Raw genomic sequence first — 25,952 nt, 5'->3', positions numbered from 1 at the left:
ACCCTCCATCTTCCTCCCGCACGTCTCCTCCGGTTTGCCGTCCTGACGTCCGTCGGACTGGAGGCCCCCGGGCGGCCCTCGGGTCACTCCTCATAACTCACGGTGCTCGAGTTCCTCCATCGCTCGCCCACTCCGCCTCCCTCAAGACTTCACTTTTAATTAGAATTCAACCGTCAACTGGCTTCACCTCTGACCCCGCTGACCTCTCGCTCATCCTGGTCTATTATTGGTTACTGAGAGTCGAGATTGTTGTGGTTTAAGTCGGCAAACATTTCTAAATCTATCACTAATCCACAAACCTACAAGCTTTTCTTTCCCTTCATCCTGGTCCAGGATTCTTCTCTCTTCTCTTCTATCTATTCATCCCCCTCTCTCTCCTCGTCAGTGTCTCGGGGTGTTCTTGCCAAACTCGTCGCTGAGTTGCTGGATCAGAACCGCCAGTTCTCCCGCCGCCTGGGATTTCTCCTCCAGGAGCTCGTAGCGGAGGCTGGAGATGTCCTGCTTAATCTCCTTCAGCTCGCCTGCGAGGAACACAAATGGTTACGACCGACGGAGGAAGAGAAAGCAGGTCAAATAAAAAAAGTTTTGAGTCGCGTCACGAAGCAGGAAGGAAGGATGTTTCTCCTCCGAGGAGCAGAATCATTTCCTGTTTTTCTCTCTTATTTTTATTATGTTTCCCTCATGGAAGTGAATGAGAATATTGAATGGTTGAATTTACTATTTCAAATGTTGACTTAAAAAAATATATAATTCATTTTTTTTCAAGCATTGCAATTATTTTTTTAATAGATTAGATTAAATCAGATGAACTTTATTAATTCCCCTGAGTCTATTAGTGTTGCATCATGGGAGGATTCGTGCTCCATCTGCTTCTCTGTTCATGTTTTAAATATGTGATTTTTTTTTATTTTTTTTTAAACATAATAATTCAATTTGTTCTTCATTAGAAAGTTTAATCTGTTTTAACTGGACTTATTTCATTCAGTGCAGAGACGCCATCTAGTGGACTCTGAAGATAATGACACTGCTTCACAAAGCTTCATGAAACAGTGTCATGTTGTTCAGAGGTCAGTAGGTGGCGCCATCAGTTTAAAAATGGTGTTTCATTAGAACAGTTGTTCAAAACAAAGGAAAATAGTGCAAAGATGCCCTCTAGTGGACTCTGCAGAGAATGACACTGCTTCACAAAGCTTCATGAAACAGTGTAATGTTGTTCAGAGGTCAGTAGGTGGCATCAGTTTAAAAATTAGAATAGTTTCATTTGAATAGTTGTTCAAAACAAAGGAAAATAGTGCAGAGACGCCATCTAGTGGACTCTGAAGATGATGACACTTCTTCACGAAGCTTCATGAAACAGTGTCATGTTTTTCAGAGGTCGGTAGGTGGCATTAGTTTAAAAATTAGAATAGTTTCATTAGAATAGTTGTTCAAAACAAAGGAAAATAGTGCAGAGACGCCATCTAGTGGACTCTGAAGATGATGACACTGCTTCACGAAGCTTCATGAAACAGTGTCATGTTTTAACTTTATTAATTCCCCTGAGTCTATTAGTGTTGCATCATGGGAGGAGCATTCGTGCTCCATCTGCTTCTCTGTTCATGTTTTAAATATGTGATTTTTTTAAAAAAATTTTAAACATAATAATTCAATTTGTTCTTCATTAGAAAGTTGAATCTGTTTTAACTGGACTTATTTCATTCAATAATTTCTATATAAATTGCTAATTTAATTACTTAATTATATTCAAAAAGTTCAATTTGTTTTTCCTTAGATTAAATTCAATAAGGAAGTAAGTAAAAAGTTAAGTATTAAAAAGTTAATTATAAAAAAAGAAAAAATAATTAAATAATTTCTGTATTAAAAATGATTAATTAGTTTTTTTAAGGATTAAATTCAACAAATTAGTATTAAAAATTCTGAATTAAAACGCTCATTTAAATTTTTTTTTTTTTTTTTTAAAGGCATGTATTAAAGTTATATTTGTTTTTTTTTCAATCATTTTTATGTTGAAATATTTAATTAATTCATTAAAAAAAAAAAAACGAATTATTATATTTTTAATTAATTTTAAATTTAAATAATTTTAAAATTCAATATAAAAATGCTGGAATGATAGTGAGTGACATCAGACAAAACCAATAGAGTTCCAAGCTACTTGGTGGAATCATCATGTGACTTATAAAATATTTAATTACATTTTTTAATTTTTTTAATTATTGAATCAAGAACATCAAACTATGTGTAAAATTGTATAAATTTAGAAAATATTAGTTTTTTTTAATTCAGTTTTTAGCAAAAAAAATCAACCTTTAAATACAACAATTTTTGGATTTAATTATTTAATTAAAAACATGCAACTTTTAAAAATAGAAACGATTGAATTTAGCAAATAAAAATAATAGTAAATAATAAAAACGCCTTCTAAGCTCCGGTGGCTCTGAGAAGCTGCCAAACGCCTCCCAGGGTCTCACCGTCTGGACGTGAACAACCTTGAAAGGAAAACCTTGGAGAAGCTCGACTTAGAGTCTGACAGCTTCTCAAGACGAGGGAACTGTCACTGTTTTCACTCTTGTTTGTTTGATGCATGAAAAGACGGGGAAGGTTGTCGGGAAGATTCCGCTCATGTTGCTCTGGAATAGAACCCACTTCTGCACAAGCTACACTTTTCTTTTAACAACCTCAGCTATGAAGCAGTTCATCTGTTCCAGTAAGACTCAGCTTGACACACATTTCAACTTCCAAAATTGAAGATTTTCATCCCTGCTGAGATGCTGCTTGGCTGCCTTCCAACTGTCTCGTGTTGAGATAAAATGGAAAATGATTCAAATAACAAAAGGAACTTCATTTTTACAAGCCTTGTTGTGCTGCTTTGTTTAGATGCTAATGAGCTAAAGCTACATAAAAATATATACATGGATAGATAGATGGATAAAATAGATGGATAGACAAATAGATAGATGGATGGATAGATGGATGGACAGATGGATAGTTGGATAGATGGACAGGTGGACAGGTGGACAGATAGATAGATAGATAGATAGATAGATAGATAGATAGATAGATAGATAGATAGACAGATAGACAGATAGACAGATAGATAGATAGATAGATAGATAGATAGATAGATAGATAGATAGATAGATAGATAGATAGATAGATAGATAGATAGATAGATAGATAGATAGATAGATAGATAGATAGATAGATAGATAGATAGATAGATAGATAGATAGATAGATAGATAGATAGATAGATAGATAGATGGATAGATGGATAGATGGATAGACGGATAGACGGATAGACGGATAGACGGATAGACGGATAGACGGATAGACGGATAGACGGATAGATGGATAGATAGATAGATAGATAGATAGATAGATAGATAGATAGATAGATAGATAGATAGATAGATAGATAGATAGATAGATAGATAGATAGATAGATAGATAGATAGATAGATAGATAGATAGATAGATAGATAGATAGATAGATAGATAGATAGATAGATAGATAGATAGATAGATAGATAGATAGATAGATAGATAGATAGATAGATAGATAGATAGATAGATAGATGGATAGATGGATAGATGGATAGATAGATGGATGGATGGACGGACGGATGGACGGATGGACGGATGGATAGATAGATAGAATATTATACCTTCATTGACTTCGTCGTTCTCTCTGTCCACCTGGGCCTTGAGCACGTAGCGCTTGATCAGACGTTTCATGATGTTCTGCAAGAGACGAAAACACTGGTAACGTTGCACATCCGAGCAGCAGATACAGCAACAGGCGTCGCAGAAGTATTGACATGGTCCTGCGTGTAGGTCACGCCACACATGAGTCAATAGCTGTCATTGACGAACGTCGAGCGAAGACGGAGCAGAGATTTCCCGCGAGTGAAGGTGTAGCGTAGCCGCACACAGAGTCCGTCCTCTGCCTCCTGAGTGCTTATTTAGCGAGAACACAGGAGTCTGTCTCCTCCAAAGGGCTCATTAAAAACCCTTGTATCGCATTTCAGATCCTTTCTCTGATTTGATTCCACTTTGCCGAGAGACGTGGATGATTTTCTGTCACGTTGATTCATCAAAACCTTTCTCAGGAATCCATATTCCCATCGGGAGGCCTCCTTGTTTCTCAGGGGTTCTCAATCACAGCCTCACCTCGTATCTGGTCGGATGCTTCCCGTTCATCTTGGAGACGAAGTCTTCTCCGGGCCGAGGATACGCTCGGAAGTGTTGGTCCTGCCAGAGAAGAGTCAGCCGGTCAGGAGAGAAACCACTTCCTTGACTTCAATCAACTGACTTCTTGACGCCTCCCCTACTGTCCTTCACTCGTCTCCTCCCCTACTGTCCTTCACTCCTCTCCTCCCCTACTGTCCTTCACTCCTCTCCTCCTCTCCTCCCCTACTGTCCTTCACTCGTCTCCTCCCCTACTGTCCTTCACTCGTCTCCTCCCCTACTGTCCTTCACTCGTCTCCTCCCCTACTGTCCTTCACTCGTCTCCTCCCCTACTGTCCTTCACTCGTCTCCTCCACTAGTGTCCTTCACTCGTCTCCTCCCCTACTGTCCTTCACTCGTCTCCTCCCCTACTGTCCTTCACTCGTCTCCTCCCCTACTGTCCTTCACTCGTCTCCTCCACTACTGTCCTTCACTCGTCTCCTCCCCTACTGTCCTTCACTCGTCTCCTCCCCTACTGTCCTTCACTCGTCTCCTCCCCTACTGTCCTTCACTCGTCTCCTCCCCTACTGTCCTTCACTCGTCTCCTCCCCTACTGTCCTTCACTCGTCTCCTCCCCTACTGTCCTTCACTCGTCTCCTCCCCTACTGTCCTTCACTCGTCTCCTCCCCTACTGTCCTTCACTCGTCTCCTCCACTAGTGTCCTTCACTCGTCTCCTCCCCTACTGTCCTTCACTCGTCTCCTCCATTACTGTCCTTCACTCGTCTCCTCCCCTACTGTCCTTCACTCGTCTCCTCCCCTACTGTCCTTCACTCGTCTCCTCCCCTACTGTCCTTCACTCGTCTCCTCCCCTACTGTCCTTCACTCGTCTCCTCCCCTACTGTCCTTCACTCGTCTCCTCCCCTACTGTCCTTCACTCGTCTCCTCCCCTACTGTCCTTCACTCGTCTCCTCCCCTACTGTCCTTCACTCGTCTCCTTCCCTACTGTCCTTCACTCGTCTCCTCCCCTACTGTCCTTCACTCGTCTCCTCCCCTACTGTCCTTCACTCGTCTCCTCCCCTACTGTCCTTCACTCGTCTCCTCCACTACTGTCCTTCACTCGTCTCCTCCACTACTGTCCTTCACTCGTCTCCTCCACTAGTGTCCTTCACTCGTCTCCTCCACTAGTGTCCTTCACTCGTCTCCTCCACTACTGTCCTTCACTCGTCTCCTCCACTAGTGTCCTTCACTCGTCTCCTCCCCTACTGTCCTTCACTCGTCTCCTCCCCTACTGTCCTTCACTCGTCTCCTACACTCGTGTCCTTCACTCGTCTCCTCCCCTACTGTCCTTCACTCGTCTCCTCCCCTACTGTCCTTCACTCGTCTCCTCCACTACTGTCCTTCACTCGTCTCCTCCCCTACTGTCCTTCACTCGTCTCCTCCCCTACTGTCCTTCACTCGTCTCCTCCCCTACTGTCCTTCACTCCTCTCCTCCCCTACTGTCCTTCACTCGTCTCCTCCCCTACTGTCCTTCACTCCTCTCCTCCCCTACTGTCCTTCACTCGTCTCCTCCACTACTGTCCTTCACTCGTCTCCTCCCCTACTGTCCTTCACTCGTCTCCTCCCCTACTGTCCTTCACTCGTCTCCTCCCCTACTGTCCTTCACTCGTTTCCTCCACTACTGTCCTTCACTCGTCTCCTCCCCTACTGTCCTTCACTCGTCTCCTCCCCTACTGTCCTTCACTCGTCTCCTCCCCTACTGTCCTTCACTCGTCTCCTCCCCTACTGTCCTTCACTCGTCTCCTCCCCTACTGTCCTTCACTCGTCTCCTCCCATACTGTCCTTCACTCTTCTCCTCCACTAGTGTCCTTCACTCGTCTCCTCCCCTACTGTCCTTCACTCGTCTCCTCCACTACTGTCCTTCACTCGTCTCCTCCCCTACTGTCCTTCACTCGTCTCCTCCCCTACTGTCCTTCACTCGTCTCCTCCACTACTGTCCTTCACTCGTCTCCTCCACTAGTGTCCTTCACTTGTTCCCTTCACTTTCCCTTTTGAAACTACTGTCCTTGACTCGTCTCCTCCACTAGTGTCCTTCACTCGTCTCCTCCACTAGTGTCCTTCACTCGTCTCCTCCACTACTGTCCTTCACTCGTCTCCTCCCCTACTGTCCTTCACTCGTCTCCTTCACTAGTGTCCTTCACTCGTCTCCTCCCCTACTGTCCTTCACTCGTCTCCTCCACTAGTGTCCTTCACTCGTCTCCTCCCCTACTGTCCTTCACTCGTCTCCTCCCCTACTGTCCTTCACTCGTCTCCTCCACTAGTGTCCTTCACTCGTCTCCTCCCCTACTGTCCTTCACTCGTCTCCTCCCCTACTGTCCTTCACTCGTCTCCTCCACTAGTGTCCTTCACTCGTCTCCTCCCCTACTGTCCTTCACTCGTCTCCTTCACTAGTGTCCTTCAATCTTCTCCGCCACTAGTGTCCTTCACTTGTTCCCTTCACTTTCCCTTTTGAAACTACTGTCCTTGACTCGTCTCCTCCACTAGTGTCCTTCACTCGTCTCCTCCACTACTGTCCTTCACCTGTCTCCTCCCCTACTGTCCTTCACTCGTCTCCTCCCCTACTGTCCTTCACTCGTCTCCTCCCCTACTGTCCTTCACTCGTCTCCTCCCCTACTGTCCTTCACTCGTCTCCTCCCCTACTGTCCTTCACTCGTCTCCTCCACTAGTGTCCTTCACTCGTCTCCTCCCCTACTGTCCTTCACTCGTCTCCTTCACTAGTGTCCTTCAATCTTCTCCGCCACTAGTGTCCTTCACTTGTTCCCTTCACTTTCCCTTTTGAAACTACTGTCCTTGACTCGTCTCCTCCACTAGTGTCCTTCACTCTTCTCCGCCACTAGTGTCCTTCACTTGTACCCTTCACTTTCCTTTTTTTTGAAACTACTGTCCTTGACTCGTCTCCTACACTAGTGTACTTCACTTGTGTCCTACGGTAGTGTTGTTCTGTCGTTTCCTTCACTTGTTTTCTTCACTTTCCTTTTTGACACTACTGTCCTTGACTCGTCTCCTACACTAGTGTTCTTTACTTTTCTCCTTCACTTGTTTTCTTGACTCATGTCCTTCCCGCTGTCCTTCACATGACTCCTTTACTTAGGTTAGGTTAGGTTAGCTAGAACTTTATTGATCCCTCAGGAGGTCTCCTTCGGGAAATTGTTTTTTTCCAAATAATCCACAGCAAATACAGCAATTTTTCATAAAAAAGAATCAAAATAAAATAAGAACAAGACCGAAGAAGAGAAAGAACAAGATGACTCAATCTAAGTTTAAAGATAAAGATAAAGAACATAGATCAAAGAAAAATAACAAAGATAAAGGATACAAAGACTAACATAGAACAGAACATCATTATACTTTTACTCCACTCCTGCCCCCGAACTCAGAATTGTACAATTTAATAGCCCGAGGGATGAATGAGTCCCTGAGTCTATTTGTTTTGCACCTGGGTAGGAGCATTCGTGCACTCATTCTGCTTCTCTGCTCACTGATGAGTGAGAGGATGACTGTCATCATCCATGATGGACAGTAGTTTGTTCAATGATCTCCTCTCAGCAACTGTCACCAGTGAGTCCAGCTTCATTCCAACCACAGAACCAGCCCTCCTGATCAACCTGTCCAACCTGTTGACACTCCTCTTGGACACATTTCCACCCCAACACACCACAGCATAGAACAGGACACACACCGAGGTACTTATAGTTGTCAACTATCTCCACCTCGTCGCCTCTGATGGACACTGGACGTGGCTTTGTCCTGGACCTCCTGAACTCCAAGACCAGCTCCTTGGTCTTTGAGGTGTTCAGCTGCAAGTGGTTCCTCTCACTCCAGTCCACAAAGTCACGTTCTGAGTTGTAGCAGAAGTCTGAAGTGTAGATGGTATAGAGGAGAGGGGCCAGTACTGTCCCCTGAGGTGCTCCTGTACTGCACACCACAGTGTCAGACGTGATGTCCTTCAGCCTGACATACTGTGGTCGATCGATGGTACTTGAGTCCTTTACTAGTTTCATTCTTTTGTTTCCTTCACTTGTCTTGTCTTCTAGTTTCCTTCGCTTGTTCCCTTGACTCGTCTCCTACATTAGTGTCCTTCACTTTTCTCCTTGACTTGTGTCTTACACTAGTCACCTTCCCTTTTTTCCTTCAATCATGTCCTTCATTTGTTTCTTTCACTTGTTTTCTTGACTCATGTCCTTACCCCTGTCCTTAACTCATCACCAGTGTCCTTCACTTGTCTCCTACAGTAGTTTCCTTCACTTGTACTCCTTTACTTGAGTCCTTTTCTGGTTTAATTCCTTTGTTTCCTTCACTTGTCGCCTACACTAGTCTCCTTCACTTGTTTCCTAATCTATGGTGCAAGAATGGTTGAGAACCCCCTAGTTAGACAATGTATGTAGTTATGACGTCAGGGGAGAGTCTGAAGAAAAGGGGTTGTATTTTGTCTCTGAGATGACAAGACATAAACACCAGCATAAACTTCCTTCCAGAGAGAAACCACTTCCTTGACCTCCTTTGAATCAACCGACTCCTAAATGCCTCTTGAGTCCACGACCTTCCTCTGTAACCTAAGTGTCACTTTCACACTTTGACATCGAGAAGATTTATCGTCGCACACAATCATTTACACTTGAAGTTGAAATGAAAAGTACACACACAGCAGTAAACACACACATTTAATTACAATGTGTTGTTGACAGGTGTGATATTTAGACACTTCACTTCCTGTTTCTTTGTAGTTTATACTCGTCTCCTACCCTAGTGTCCTTCACTTGTGTCCTACAGCAGTGTCCTTCACTTGTGTCCTATACTAGTTTAATTCCTTTGTTTCCTTCACGTGTCTCCTACAATAGTGTCCTTCACTTGCGTCCTACAGCAGTGTCCTTCACTTGTGTCCTATACTAGTTTAATTCCTTTGTTTCCTTCACGTGTCTCCTACAATAGTGTCCTTCACTTGTGTCCTACAGCAGTGTCCTTCACTTGTGTCCTATACTAGTTTAATTCCTTTGTTTCCTTCACGTGTCTCCTACAATAGTGTCCTTCACTTGTGTCCTACAGCAGTGTCCTTCACTTGTGTCCTATACTAGTTTAATTCCTTTGTTTCCTTCACGTGTCTCCTACAATAGTGTCCTTCACTTGTGTCCTACAGCAGTGTCCTTCACTTGTGTCCTATACTAGTTTAATTCCTTTGTTTCCTTCACGTGTCTCCTACAATAGTGTCCTTCACTTGTGTCCTACAGCAGTGTCCTTCACTTGTGTCCTATACTAGTTTAATTCCTTTGTTTCCTTCACGTGTCTCCTACAATAGTGTCCTTCACTTGTGTCCTACAGCAGTGTCCTTCACTTGTGTCCTATACTAGTTTAATTTCTTTTTTCCTTCACGTGTCTCCTACAATAGTGTCCTTCACTAGTGTCCTACAGCAGTGTCCTTCACTTGTGTCCTATACTAGTTTAATTCCTTTGTTTCCTTCACATGTGTCCTACAATAGTGTCCTTCACTTGTGTCCTACAGTAGTGTCCTTCACTTGTGTCCTATACTAGTTTAATTCCTTTGTTTCCTCCACGTGTCTCCTACAATAGTGTCCTTCACTTGTGTCCTACAGTAGTGTCCTTCACTTGTGTCCTATACTAGTTTAATTCCTTTGTTTCCTTCATGTGTCTCCTACAATAGTATCCTTCACTTGTGTCCTACAGCAGTGTCCTTCACTTGTGTCCTATACTAGTTTAATTCCTTTGTTTCCTTCATGTGTCTCCTACAATAGTGTCCTTCACTTGTGTCCTACAGCAGTGTCCTTCACTTGTGTCCTATACTAGTTTAATTCCTTTGTTTCCTTCACGTGTCTCCTACAATAGTGTCCTTCACTTGTGTCCTACAGCAGTGTCCTTCACTTGTGTCCTATACTAGTTTAATTCCTTTGTTTCCTTCACGTGTCTCCTACAATAGTGTCCTTCACTTGTGTCCTACAGCAGTGTCCTTCACTTGTGTCCTATACTAGTTTAATTCCTTTGTTTCCTTCAAGTGTCTCCTACAATAGTGTCCTTCACTTGTGTCCTACAGCAGTGTCCTTCACTTGTGTCCTATACTAGTTTAATTCCTTTGTTTCCTTCAAGTGTCTCCTACAATAGTGTCCTTCACTTGTGTCCTACAGCAGTGTCCTTCACTTGTGTCCTATACTAGTTTAATTCCTTTGTTTCCTTCATGTGTCTCCTACAATAGTGTCCTTCACTAGTGTCCTACAGCAGTGTCCTTCACTTGTGTCCTATACTAGTTTAATTCCTTTGATTCCTTCATGTGTCTCCTACAATAGTGTCCTTCACTTGTGTCCTACAGCAGTGTCCTTCACTTGTGTCCTATACTAGTTTAATTCCTTTGTTTCCTTCATGTGTCTCCTACAATAGTGTCCTTCACTAGTGTCCTACAGCAGTGTCCTTCACTTGTGTCCTATACTAGTTTAATTCCTTTGATTCCTTCATGTGTCTCCTACAATAGTGTCCTTCACTTGTGTCCTACAGCAGTGTCCTTCACTTGTGTCCTATACTAGTTTAATTCCTTTGTTTCCTTCATGTGTCTCCTACAATAGTGTCCTTCACTAGTGTCCTACAGCAGTGTCCTTCACTTGTGTCCTATACTAGTTTAATTCCTTTGTTTCCTTCACGTGTCTCCTACAATAGTGTCCTTCACTTGTGTCCTACAGCAGTGTCCTTCACTTGTGTCCTATACTAGTTTAATTCCTTTGTTTCCTTCACGTGTCTCCTACAATAGTGTCCTTCACTTGTGTCCTACAGCAGTGTCCTTCACTTGTGTCCTATACTAGTTTAATTCCTTTGTTTCCTTCAAGTGTCTCCTACAATAGTGTCCTTCACTTGTGTCCTACAGCAGTGTCCTTCACTTGTGTCCTATACTAGTTTAATTCCTTTGTTTCCTTCAAGTGTCTCCTACAATAGTGTCCTTCACTTGTGTCCTACAGCAGTGTCCTTCACTTGTGTCCTATACTAGTTTAATTCCTTTGTTTCCTTCATGTGTCTCCTACAATAGTGTCCTTCACTAGTGTCCTACAGCAGTGTCCTTCACTTGTGTCCTATACTAGTTTAATTCCTTTGATTCCTTCATGTGTCTCCTACAATAGTGTCCTTCACTTGTGTCCTACAGCAGTGTCCTTCACTTGTGTCCTATACTAGTTTAATTCCTTTGTTTCCTTCACGTGTCTCCTACAATAGTGTCCTTCACTAGTGTCCTACAGCAGTGTCCTTCACTTGTGTCCTATACTAGTTTAATTCCTTTGTTTCCTTCACGTGTCTCCTACAATAGTGTCCTTCACTTGTGTCCTACAGCAGTGTCCTTCACTTGTGTCCTATACTAGTTTAATTCCTTTGTTTCCTTCACGTGTCTCCTACAATAGTGTCCTTCACTTGTGTCCTACAGCAGTGTCCTTCACTTGTGTCCTATACTAGTTTAATTAATTTGTTTCCTTCACGTGTCTCCTACAATAGTGTCCTTCACTTGTGTCCTACAGCAGTGTCCTTCACTTGTGTCCTATACTAGTTTAATTCCTTTGTTTCCTCCACGTGTCTCCTACAATAGTGTCCTTCACTTGTGTCCTACAGTAGTGTCCTTCACTTGTGTCCTATAATAGTTTAATTCCTTTGTTTCCTCCACGTGTCTCCTACAATAGTGTCCTTCACTTGTGTCCTACAATAGTGTCCTTCACTTGTGTCCTACAGTAGTGTCCTTCACTTGTGTCCTATACTAGTTTAATTCCTTTGTTTCCTCCACGTGTCTCCTACAATAGTGTCCTTCACTTGTGTCCTACAGTAGTGTCCTTCACTTGTGTCCTATAATAGTTTAATTCCTTTGTTTCCTTCACGTGTCTCCTACAATAGTGTCCTTCACTTGTGTCCTACAGCAGTGTCCTTCACTTGTGTCCTATACTAGTTTAATTCCTTTGTTTCCTTCACGTGTCTCCTACAATAGTGTCCTTCACTTGTGTCCTACAGCAGTGTCCTTCACTTGTGTCCTATACTAGTTTAATTCCTTTGTTTCCTTCACGTGTCTCCTACAATAGTGTCCTTCACTAGTGTCCTACAGCAGTGTCCTTCACTTGTGTCCTATACTAGTTTAATTCCTTTGTTTCCTTCACGTGTGTCCTACAATAGTGTCCTTCATTTGTGTCCTACAGTAGTGTCCTTCACTTGTGTCCTATACTAGTTTAATTCCTTTCTTTCCTCCACGTGTCTCCTACAATAGTGTCCTTCACTTGTGTCCTACAGTAGTGTCCTTCACTTGTGTCCTATAATAGTTTAATTCCTTTGTTTCCTCCACGTGTCTCCTACAATAGTGTCCTTCACTTGTGTCCTACAATAGTGTCCTTCACTTGTGTCCTACAGTAGTGTCCTTCACTTGTGTCCTATACTAGTTTAATTCCTTTGTTTCCTCCACGTGTCTCCTACAATAGTGTCCTTCACTTGTGTCCTACAGTAGTGTCCTTCACTTGTGTCCTATAATAGTTTAATTCCTTTGTTTCCTTCACGTGTCTCCTACAATAGTGTCCTTCACTTGTGTCCTACAGCAGTGTCCTTCACTTTTGTCCTATACTAGTTTAATTCCTTTGTTTCCTTCACGTGTCTCCTACAATAGTGTCCTTCACTTGTGTCCTACAGCAGTGTCCTTCACTTGTGTCCTATACTAGTTTGATTCCTTTGTTTCCTTCACGTGTCTCCTACAAATTTGTCCTTCACTTGTGTCCTACAGCAATGTCCTTCACTTGTGTCCTATACTAGTTTAATTCCTTTGTTTCCTTCACGTGTCTCCTACAATAGTGTCCTTCACTAGTGTCCTACAGCAGTGTCCTTCACTTGTGTCCTATACTAGTTTAATTCCTTTGTTTCCTTCACGTGTGTCCTACAATAGTGTCCTTCATTTGTGTCCTACAGTAGTGTCCTTCACTTGTGTCCTATACTAGTTTAATTCCTTTGTTTCCTCCACGTGTCTCCTACAATAGTGTCCTTCACTTGTGTCCTACAGTAGTGTCCTTCACTTGTGTCCTATACTAGTTTAATTCCTTTGTTTCCTTCAAGTGTCTCCTACAATAGTATCCTTCACTTGTGTCCTACAGCAGTGTCCTTCACTTGTGTCCTACAGCAGTGTCCTTCACTTGTGTCCTATACTAGTTTAATTCCTTTGTTTCCTCCACGTGTCTCCTACAATAGTGTCCTTCACTTGTGTCCTACAGCAGTGTCCTTCACTTGTGTCCTATACTAGTTTAATTCCTTTGTTTCCTTCAAGTGTCTCCTACAATAGTATCCTTCACTTGTGTCCTACAATAGTGTCCTTCATTTGTGTCCTACAGTAGTGTCCTTCACTTGTGTCCTATACTAGTTTAATTCCTTTGTTTCCTCCACGTGTCTCCTACAATAGTGTCCTTCACTTGTGTCCTACAGCAGTGTCCTTCACTTGTGTCCTATACTAGTTTAATTCCTTTGTTTCCTTCATGTGTCTCCTACAATAGTGTCCTTCACTTGTGTCCTACAGCAGTGTCCTTCACTTGTGTCCTATACTAGTTTAATTCCTTTGTTTCCTTCATGTGTCTCCTACAATAGTGTCCTTCACTAGTGTCCTAATCTATGTTGCAAGAACAGTTGGGATCCCTGTGTAATAAAATGTATGTAGTTATGGCATCAGGGGTGAGCCTGAAGAAAGGGGGTTGTATTTTTTTCAAAGATATTTGGAATATAAAAAATCGGTTTTACTTTTGCAAGAAGCTGGAAGGAAACTGTACGACTTCTGCCAAATATTAATTCCGGCCACCAAAGAAGGACGTAAAACCCTGATTTCTTTCTTAATATGTGTAATAAATACACAACTTTATGATCTGAGCTTCAATTATTCATCGTAGTTTCACAGTAAAGATTCATTTTCAAGCAAAAGAGGCGTCTCTCACAAATGTTGTGTGAATGTGGCACGAGAGTGTGAGAAGACTTTATACAACTTGTACTGTGAGCAGATATTCTACGGTGCAGTGCAGTTTCATGTGTCCTTGTGTCTCAGACCACAAGTTGAGCCTCAGAACTTTATACTTCAATGTTTGTACATCTTGTCATAAGAACTTCAAGGTGAGGTAGAAGTTCTTTTCCTTTTGCATCATGAGTCCTTTAATAGTGTCCTACACTAGTGACCTTCACTTATGTCCTACACTAGTGACCTTCACTTATGTCCTACACTAGTGACCTTCACTTATGTCCTTCACTAGTGTTCTTCATTTGTCTCCTTCACTTGTGTCCTACACTAGTGACCTTCACTTATGTCCTACACTAGTGACCTTCACTTATGTCCTACACTAGTGACCTTCACTTATGTCCTACACTAGTGTCCTTCATTTGTCTCCTTCACTTGTGTCCTACAATAGTGTCCTTCACTTGTTTCCTATACTAGTATGATTCCTTTGTTTCTTTATCTTATTTCATACTTTAGGGTCGTTTCCTTGTTTCCTTCACTTGTGTCCTACAGTTGTGTCCTTCACGTTTGTCCTATAATAGAAGCATTCCTTTGCTTCCTAAACTTGTCTCCTACACTATTGTCATTTCCTTGTTTCCTTCACTTGTGTCCTACACTATTGGGCTTTCCTTGTTTCCTTCACTTGTGTCCTACAATAGTGTCCTTCACTTGTGTCCTACAGTTGTGTCCTTCACTTTTGTCCTATAATAGAAGCATTCCTTTGTTTCCTAAACTTGTCTCCTACACTATTGTCATTTCCTTGTTTCCTTCACTTGTGTCCTACACTATTGGGCTTTCCTTGTTTCCTTCACTTGTGTCCTACAATAGTGTCCTTCACTTGTGTCCTACAGTTGTGTCCTTCACTTTTGTCCTATAATAGAAGCATTCCTTTGTTTCCTAAACTTGTCTCCTACACTATTGTCATTTCCTTGTTTCCTTCACTTGTGTCCTAGACTATTGGGCTTTCCTTGTTTCCTTCACTTGTATCCTACAATAGTGTCCTTCACTTGTGTCCTATACTAGTATCATTCCTTTGTTTCTTTATTTTGTTTCATACTTTAGTGTCGTTTCCTTGTTTCCTTCACTTGTGTCCTAAACTATTGGGGTTTCCTTGTTTCCTTCACTTGTCTCCTACACTAGTGTCCTTTACGTGTGTCCTGTACTAGTATAATTTCTTTGTTTCCTTCTCTTGTTTCATACTTTAGGGTTGTTTCCTTGTTTCCTTCACTTGTGTCCTACAGTTGTGTCCTTCACTTTTGTCCTATAATAGAAGCATTCCTTTGTTTCCTAAACTTGTCTCCTACACTATTGGCATTTCCTTGTTTCCTTAACTTGTGTCCTACACTATTGGGCTTTCCTTGTTTCCTTCACTTGTGTCCTACAGTTGTGTCCTTCACTTTTGTCCTATATTAGTATGATTCCTTTGTTTCCTTCACTTGTCTCCTACACTATTGTCCTTTACTTGTGTCCTATACTAGTATAATTTCTTTGTTTCTTTATCTTATTTCATACTTTAGGGTCATTTCCTTGTTTCCTTAACTTGTGTCCTACAGTTGTGTCCTTCACTTTTGTCCTATACTAGTATGATTCCTTTGTTTCCTTCACTTGTCTCCTACACTATTGTCCTTTACTTGTGTCCTATACTAGTATAATTTCTTTGTTTCTTTATCTTATTTCATACTTTAGGGTCATTTCCTTGTTTCCTTCACTTGTATCCTACAATAGTGTCCTTCACTTGTGTCCTATACTAGTATCATTCCTTTGTTTATTTATTTTGTTTCATACTTTAGTGTCGTTTCCTTGTTTCCTTCACTTGTGTCCTACAATAGTGTCCTTCACTTGTTTCCTATACTAGTATCATTCCTTTGTTTCCTTCACTTGTCTCCTACACTAGTGTCCTTAAATGTGTCCTGTACTAGTATAATTTCTTTGTTTCCTTCTCGTTTCATACTTAAGTGTCGTTTCCTTCTTTCCTTGACTTGTGTCCTACAGGCGTGTCCTTCTTTTGTTTCCTAAAATAGTGTCCTTTACTCATGTCCTTTACTAGTTCCTTTGTTTCCTACTCATAGATTCATGGTGTAAGAATGGTTGAGAACCCAAAGTTAGTAAATGTATGTAGTCATTAGGGGAGAGTCTGAAGAAAGGTGGTTGTATTTGGAATAAAAAAAGATATCTTGCTTGAGACGAAATGAAACATTAAACCGAACAGACTCCCGGAGGAAGCTGGAAGGCAAACGTATCAATTGTACGATAATAAAATGTTATATATTACAGATGAACTCGAGAGTATAAACGTGTTGAACTCTGAGATCTCAGGAGTCCGAAGAAAGAAGGACCTGATCTGAGTCTTCAGTCTCACCTGCATCATCAGGTCATCACTCGCTCGTGTCTGAGCCTCTGCATCGATCAACGGCAACACTTTAACCATTAAAGCTGGAAGATCAACCGGAGCATCGGCGCGAAACCCTCGGCGCCGCGACTCCAGAACCTGGACCGGCGTTTACGTGGATGTCAGCGAGTCAACGGCCCGAGTCATAGATCTGGCTGTGCATCGAGACATCTGAGCCGGAACTGAGCGCCGTCAGAATATTAATGTTTCATTTTCTCCCGGAGCTCTTGTGCTATCAAGGTTTGGAAGATCATATATCATAACATATATATATTATATAGTATATTACGTCAACAGATGGAAATACATGACAATGTTTTCTTCAGCCAAAAATGTAGGTTAAAATTACACTAAAAACATTAGAACTGTAGCAGCAGAAAACAGTATTTTAAGAAAAAAACAATATTTATCTCCTGATAAAAGCTGGTGTTTGAAACAAAACACATAAACATAAGAAAGCAGCGTAACTAACATTAATATAATATAATAAGATTCAGTCAAGATTATTTTTAGCGCCATCATTATATTGAATAGTTGATTTAATTTTATTTCGGAATTTACATTTTTTTAAATTTAAATAATTAAAAAATAAATGTTTAAAAGTCTACGAATTTTCATTTTTCAACATTAAAATTGTTGAATTCAACTACTTGAAAATAAAAAAAAGAAGAATTAAATGCTCAAAAAATATTATCTCATTTAAGAAATGCAAAGTTTCAACGTTCAAAATGTAAAATAAATCCGTTCAATATGCTAAGAGGGCACTGATATACTTTGCTGATGCCAAAGACAAATTATAGTAATACTACTGTGACTGTCAGATTTATACTACGAAAATGTGTAGCTAAGGACAGTTTGTTTGAGTGCCAAGTACCACATGATATTGGTCTGGGGTCAGCGAGTCAAACCAGAAATAATACATGTCCATAATACATAATACATGTACATAATACTTTTTTTTAGTATTGTTTTGATTGTTAAAGCGCTTTGTGACCCTGGTCTGGAAAAGCGCTATATAAATAAATATTACTTACTTACTTACTTATGTATTATACTATGTATTATACGTATTACCGTAATACGTATAATAGATTACGTTTGAGACTAATAAACGTGTAGATTTAATATTCTCAAATGATTTTAGTTGAACCTTAAATGCACTAGAATTACAGTAAATAAACTTTGATTGATCTGTTACGATCGCTCTGATTTAGTTCCTGTTTAAAGTCTTCAAGAATAATATGTTTTGTCTGATAACTACTGGACGGGCTTTGCTGTAATGGGATTAGGAGGTGTTTGAATGGAGACAGAACCCTCTGGTGGTTATACAGTAAAGCGCCATCAAAGATCTGAAACTCCCTAATGTAACCGGTAACACGACAGTCGGAAGCGTCGGTTACACTCGTCGTAAAATGTCGTGTTTACTCACGTTCTTCTGGGAGTTGAGCATCCCCAGCTCCAGCTCGCTGTTGTGCCGATGACCGTTGGCCTTGCACAGGCGGATCAGGCCCGACTTGATCCGCAGGACCATGTAGTAGAACGACTTGGGACTCGGGACCATGTTGAAAGGAGCCGGCAAAGTCCGACCCTCGTCGAAGTAGGACAGCCAGAGCTTGGCTCGGGCGAACTTCCACTCCACGTCGGCGTCTTCCTGCGGACGTCCAGAAAACGTTCTTCCGGGTCAGGCCTTGAGATTCTGAGGAGCGTCTTCATACCTCGATCTCCTGGTACGAGCTGTTGATCATGGCGATGAGCATGTTGAGCAGGACCACCACCATGGTGACGTTGTAGACGCCGTAGAGCACGTAGCCGATGTTCTCGATGAACTTGTGGTCGTACTTCAGCACCACAGAGATGACCTCCGAGAGCCCGAAGATGGACCAGAACAGAGTCTTAAAACTCTCCTCCACCCTGTGGTTACAGAAGAAACATCGACGCATCAATGACTTCTGGACGTGGCGTCCACTGATCCCTTCATCTCACAGAAGACAAACGTAAAGATACTTCAGATGATGGAGATAACTATCTCCTTCGAGGCTGATTCATTATCATCGGTTGATGACTTCTTTATTTCAAGCAGCTCGAGGTAAAGATCCACAGATGGTGATTATCTTACAGATGTTTGGAGGATCTGCTCAAACATATGATGAAATATCTATTGAAACGTCCTTTTCAGTCCACAGATAACATTAAGAGGATTAAAATACACGTAATATCACTATCACTTTAAATCCTTAAAATAAATCTTTTGGTATTGAACCGAATCACCATCAGGGTCCCCAAACTATTTGAGGATTTTTCTCAATTTGTTGTGTGTAAAAATCATTTCAATCAGCTTGAAAGGTTAATCTTTTGGTTAAAACTGTCGCTGTGGTTTGAACACGGAATGTACATTAATAACAGAAAATTAAAAAAAGATTATTTTTAGTCATTTATCAAGAAATAAATTAGTAATAATTACTTTTTGTGTGTTCAGTGTGTCATCAAATATTCTTAACCACAGGTATTTACATGTTAGTAATTTACTGTGTTTTAACCCTTGTGTTATTTCAGGGTCAAAGTGACCCGAAGGCCCGAAAATAAATGTTTTTTTCTGGTATCCCTTGTTGTATCTCAGGGTCAAGGTGACCCGTAGGCCCGAAAAAAAATGATTTTGTGGTATCCCTTGTGTTATCTCAGGGTCAAGGTGACCCGAAGGCCCGAAAACAAATGTTTTTGTTGTATCCCTTGTGTTATCTCTTGGTCAAGGTGACCCGAAAAGTTTTTTGTTGTATCCCTTGTGTTATCTCAGGGTCGAGGTGACCCGAAGGCCCGAAAAAAAAAGTTTTTTGTGGTATCCCTTGTGTTATCTCAGGGTCAAGGTGACCCGAAGGACCAAAAACAAAAATGTTTTTTTGTGGTATCCCTTGTGTTATCTCTGGGTCAAGGTGAACCGAAGGCCCGAAAATAAATGTTTTTTTCTGGTATCCCTTGTTGTATCTCAGGGTCAAGGTGACCCGAAGGACCAACAACAAAAAAGTTTTTTGTGGTATCCCTTGTGTTATCTCAGGGTCAAGGTGACCCGAAGGACCAACAACAAAAATGTGTTTGTGGTATTCCTTGTGTTGTCTCTCGATCAAGGTGAACGACCTCCACAAATGCATATGTATTCATTGAAACCAGGGAGGTCGTTCACCTTGATCCAGAGAGAACACAAGGGATACCACAAAAACATTCAGGCCCCCAGGTCATCTTGACCCTGAGATAACACAAGGGTTAAAACAATGCTTGATGATGCAATGTTTATGAATCTCTCAAAAAGGTAAAAAAAAAAACGTGTTTTTTTAGATTAGCGAAAAGGAAGACAACTAACCTTTAAATGCTTCATTTAAGATAATCTATCATTCATTCTAGTCTGTGCTTTTCTGGTTTTCAACTTCATTCTTGCCTCTCGGATAATCAATAACTTAGATTAGTTGTGATCGAAACAGTGCTAACTTCAGAGTGATGATGAGAAGGTTCTGTATTAAACTCTCCTTGCAAGTAAAATTGTGGACTTTGAACAAATTCTGATCCCCTTTAAATTCACAGCCTTAAGTTAAACAAACCAACCCTGGACTATATTCTTTTCTTAGTAACACATTCTCATTCCTCACATCGTGACGTTTTCACTGCGATGGTCGTTGTATTTGTAGAGTCACGTGACTCAGACTCCGGCGCGAGCCTGGACTGTCTCCGGACAAACACAGGAAACGCTCGCGCAAAACTTTAAAGATGCAAACCTTGAGAATGTTGACGTTCATGTGCACGATTGTTACGGCGAGCCGCAGAGATCTGGACATTCTTTGAGTGCCAGGGAGGCTCTGAACTGACAACAGGTCTTAAGACACGTGGAAACAGTTGAGTCCCTGAAGCTCAACGGACACTAACAATCACGGCCAGTTTGCATATCCAGACAGTTTTTTTTGGGGACATTTCACTCTGGCGAGCGTCCTCGGGGGATCCTCGACGTGTCTCCTCTCAGTTGTCAGAGTGACAATATCACAGCGGCGACTCAGGAGAGAAACAACTTAAAAAGCAACAACAAAACATTTGCCCTTTAAGACACACACGCATACGTGAACACATTCTTAATCATTAATCGGAGTGTTTTTCTTCCCTCGGTGAGGCTTGTCTGCTGTTGACATCAGTCCGTCGCTACTTTCAATAATAACATTTCCTCACTTAATATTCACGCCACACGAGCAGTCGAGTGGCTACGGAGCAGATGAAGGTGTTTTTATACGTCTACGTACAAATGTACTGTCGGCCCTTTTGGCTTCTTAAAGTATTATATACTCAAATAATTAACCAACTTATAATTGTCATTTACTTTCTTTTATCACAGTTAAAAATATATGATATATATATATATATATATATAATACCATAATTTAAAAACAAATATACTGTCAATTATTGTGGCTTTTAAAATAGAAAGTACTCAATGATTAATTGGATTTACATTTACTACACAAATACTTTTAGTTACTACTGCCAGTATCCTGATACTATCTTTTATTACAGATAAAATCAAAACAATTTTTACAGTGAAAAGATATAGATACTGTCAAGCATGTTGGCTTTTTAAAGTATAAAATACTCAATGATTAATTGGATTTACATTTACTACACAAATACATGTAGTTACTACTGCCAGTATCCTGATCTACTATCTTTTATAACGGATAAAATCAAAACAATTTTTATATTGAAAAGATATAGATACTATCAAGCATGTTGGCTTTTTAAAGTATAAAATACTCAATGATTAATTGGATTTACATTTACTACACAAATACATGTAGTTACTACTGCCAGTATCCTGATCTACTATCTTTTATTACGGATAAAATCGAATTTTTTTTTTATAATGAAAACATATAGATACTGTCAAGCATGTTGGCCTTTTAAAGTATAAAATACTCAAATAATTAACCATCTAATAATTTTCACCCTTATTTAGTCCTGATACTATTTTTTATCACAGTTCAAAAAAATCTAAACACATTTTTATAATTTAAAAACAAATATATTGTTTTGGCTTTTTAATATAAAAAATACTCAACGATTAATTGGATTTACATTTACTACACAAATACATGTAGTTACTACTGTCAAATCAAAACAATTTTTATATTGAAAAGATATAGATACTATCAAGCATGTTGGCTTTTTAAAGTATAAAATACTCAAAGATTAACTGGACGTACATTTACTACAGATATAGTTAGAATCCTGCTACTTTTTAATAACAGGTAGTGATGTTGCTGTTGTTGTTAATGAAGCTTCATGAAACATTGTCATGTTGTTCAGAGGTCAGTAGGTGGCGCCATCAGTTTAGAATTATCTTTCATTAGAACAGTTTAAAACAAAAATAGTGCAGAGACGCCATCTAGTGGACTCTGAAAATAATGACACTGCTTCATGAAGCTTCATCATTAAACTTAAAACATTTTCAGTTTCCTGCTTCTATGTAGATTCAGGAAGATAATGTAGTACAACAGTTCACAATATAAGTACTTTAGATATACACTTTATAGCATTTTAAATATAATGGAGTTAATCCAGAGAGAATAAGACGTTATCATAACACATAGTAGGCGAGGAAGAGTTGCTCGAGTTTCTCTGGTGCCGTAAACAACCAAAGAGATTGTTGACGTCTGACAATAAGTTTGGATCAAAATAGTAGTTTTCACCTGTACTTTGTCCTAATATCAACATTCCCTGAAAATGTTACTGAAATCTGTTAATCTGTTTTTGAGTTATTTTGCTAACAACGCAGCTAGAACTGTAAAATGAAGAATGAAGAAATAATAATAAATAAGAAATCACAGAAATAATATCATTTACTGCTTTATATATATATATATATATATACATATATATATATCCACACAAAATAATGGGGAAACAAGAATCAGTAGGAAGTTGATTTATTAAGTCATTCCATTAAAGATTGTGTTTTGGTCATTAGGTTAAATATTAAACCCTCCATGGATTAATAAACCAAAATAATCTGATCCTTTTTTTACAAATACAAATATAACTGACAGCGTTGTTGTTGTTTGTCTCGTTAGGTCCATGAAACTTTCATTTATATAAAAACCTTTTTCAAATGTTTCCGATAAGAGACAAAAAAAGCATGATCTCCTTGGCGGAGGTATGAAAGTTCATTCCTCGACAATATCTGCGAATAATACAAACAATCTTTAACAAACTCAACCATAAAACAACCAAAACATTTTCGCAATCATATAATGAAATATCATCTGTTTTTCACATCTGACCCCAGACCTCAGAATTCAACCTAATAACACGAGGAACGAATGAGTCCCTGAGTCTATTAGTGTTGCATCATGGGAGGAGCATTCGTGCTCCATCTGTTCACTGATGACAGTTTTCAGAGAATGATGTTTGACCACAATTTCTGTTGGATTCTAAACGTCAAGCGTTAAAAAAGAGGACAGTTCGACCGTGAGGACGAGCTCCAGCTAGCCGGGGAAAGGGCGTCTGCGTGTCCTATGGCGAGCTGACTGGGAAGTGGCAGCGACAGCATGGGCAGGCGGACAGAAATAGACGATTGTTATTGTCTTCCATTAAGAATGGCAGCTCTTGGGAGGACGAACGCAGCATGGTGACCTCACACACACACACACACACACACACACCAGAGCTCACACCAACACACACACACACACACACACGTCGACTTCCTCATGACATACAGTACGGAGACACGTCGATGAAGACACCAGAGTAGCAGCAACACACAAAAAAAAACACTCCTAAAAACATGTTTTGTTTGTTGTTTCCGCCTCAAAGGCATCGCTTCATCTTTTCTTCATCTTCTGTTATCTCTTTCTCATTAAAATCCTCAAGTATCGTCCTCGCAATCAAACCTCCGTCGTCAAACCCGCCCAGGGTTCGAAATTTCACCGCGGCAACCTCGTAAATGCCCTGAAAAATGTACCCGTGTTTACAGTAACAACTTGCAGTGACCGCCCTTGACTTTTAATTTGTTAGTAAACACTGGAAGCTTCATTGTTCCGTCGGACGAACATAATAAAATCGTCTTGACTGTCATTTAACACTTTCAACTGTTCAATATCTAACGGTAAAAGGTAAACAACAGCAGCCATTTTGGAAGCTTGGGTCAAAGGTCAACTGACGATGGAAACAGCCGAGCAGTTCCGAGTGATGCACTCGTAACATCAGCGTCTCGAAGGAGGTCAGGAGGTGAATTTTGTTCAGGCCTGTCGGCGTTGTTTGTGTGTTTATTTTGATTCATGGCTGTCAGCGACCAAGTGTGTAACATATGGATTTGTATACCTTTTGTAAACATTGAATACAAGCTGCTGATTAACACCATAATATTAATAGAATGATAATTGCATGTTTTTTTTTACATATCAATGTATAATTTCATCTAAAATCCATCCATCCATCCATCCATCCATCCATCCATCCATCCATCCATCCATCCATCCATCCATCCATCCATCCATCCATCCATCCATCCATCCATCCATCCATCCATCCATCCATCCATCCATCCATCCATCCATCCATCCATCCATCCATCCATCCATCCATCCATCCATCCATCCATCCATCCATCCATCCATCCATCCATCCATCCATCCATCCATCCATCCATCCATCCATCCATCCATCCATCCATTTATGTATCTATGTATCTATCTATCTATCCATCCATCCATCCATCCATCCATCCATCCATCCATCCATCCATCCATCCATCCATCCATCCATCCATCCATCCATCCATCCATCCATCCATCCATCCATCCATCCATCCATCCATCCATCCATCTATCCATTTATGTATCTATGTATCTATGTATCCATCCATCCATCCATTTGTGTATCCATCCATCCATCCATCCATCCATCCATCCATCCATCCATCCATCCATCCATCCATCCATCCATCCATCCATCCATCCATCCATCCATCCATCCATCCATCCATCCATCCATCCATCCATCCATCCATCCATTTATGTATCTATGTATCTATGTATCCATCCATCCATCCATTTGTGTATCCATCCATCCATCTATATCTATATCTATATCTATATAGATATATCTATATAGATGGGCCTTTTATTTAAGATTATGAATATTTGTTATAAATGAATAATTACAGTAGAAGCACGAGATGTTAATTCACAGCTGATATGCTATAATGACATTATGTCAAAACCCGAGTGCATTACTTAAAAATGTTGGATGTCAAATAAAAGACTGAAAATATATATTGAAGTCGTCATTTGACTTCGTCATGGTTTGTTAACAACGATCCACGTACGTCTTCATAACCAGGAGGAAAGTCTGGTGTCGTCCAGACGCTGACGTGCGACAGGTCTCACGACTCACTGTCATTAGGAGGACATTAGATGGATCTACGTTCACAAAGAGGCTTCAGGCCCGGGAGGCGAATACAATGAAACATCTCCAGATATATCGACTTTAACGGGACCTTCGTAACGGACGATTGTTCTCCTTCCACTTGTCTCGGCTGAGAGCATTCACCAAACGCTCTTGTCCTCGGGCTGAGATGTGCAAGAATCCTTATTAATCGGGGAATTCACTGCGGCAGCATCAGCATCCGTACGTAATCAAGCTCGTCTACTTTTTAATAATCAACCTTTTGTTGTTGCAGTCGCTGCACAAATCCATCTCGTCTTCAGCGCTTCCTCGTCTTTCCTTCTCCGGCAGGAGAGACGGATCGAATTACAAACGTGTCGTTTTAACTGACAGTTTTATCGTCTCTGATGGTTCTCAACCCTCCGGTGTTTATGGAACTCATATTAAATAAAGTAGATTTAATGGTACCATTTATCGCTGACACAATATTTCAGTTAGAGATTAATACAGTATGGTCTTATCATGTTATTCGACTCTGATTTAAATAACTGGATGGTGATGTGTCACTCAAACTCAACTGCCACTTGTCCCGCCCCCTCCTAATACCTTCAAAACAAATTTCAGAACCTCTAATAATACTGTGTCTAAAATATACTCAAAGGGACTTGCTTTTCTAAATGTCGTTTCTTTATTTCCATTTTATTTCGTCCCCCACCCCCGAACTCCCCTCTTAGGGGCGCTCATACAACTTTCCTAGCTAGGTGAAGTTGGGCAACTAGTTATTATCCAACCACTAGATGGTTGCGAGTATTACACAACATAATGGTGTACAATTGAAATACGTTGAAAAGTTAAAAGTCTAGTGTGCATATTAGTGTGTTGTTGTGATGCGTGACTCTATTGTACCATCAGTGTGTGTGTGTTGTTGTGATGTGTGACTCTATT

General features: G+C 40.6%; 1 protein-coding gene across 1 annotated transcript in view; it reads right to left on the bottom strand.

Annotated features, from left to right (window-relative positions):
- Positions 1-223: 223 nt before the first annotated feature.
- The window catches only part of trpc7b (transient receptor potential cation channel, subfamily C, member 7b), a 93,593-nt gene continuing 67,864 nt past the window's right edge, over positions 224-25,952 (bottom strand). The window contains exons 8-12 of the mRNA XM_087799120.1: positions 18,308-18,503; positions 18,022-18,243; positions 4,173-4,253; positions 3,668-3,743; positions 224-521 (exon numbers count right to left, since the gene is read on the bottom strand). Of these exons, the coding sequence (XP_087655246.1) occupies positions 382-521; positions 3,668-3,743; positions 4,173-4,253; positions 18,022-18,243; positions 18,308-18,503 (715 nt within the window). The 3' untranslated portion in view covers positions 224-381. The remainder of the gene's footprint in view (positions 522-3,667; positions 3,744-4,172; positions 4,254-18,021; positions 18,244-18,307; positions 18,504-25,952) is intronic.

The sequence above is a fragment of the Callionymus lyra genome, chromosome 9, assembly GCF_982586985.1.
Source record: "Callionymus lyra chromosome 9, fCalLyr1.hap1.1, whole genome shotgun sequence".
Taxonomy (NCBI): domain Eukaryota; kingdom Metazoa; phylum Chordata; class Actinopteri; order Syngnathiformes; family Callionymidae; genus Callionymus; species Callionymus lyra.
This window is presented reverse-complemented; position numbering and strand designations above follow the sequence as displayed.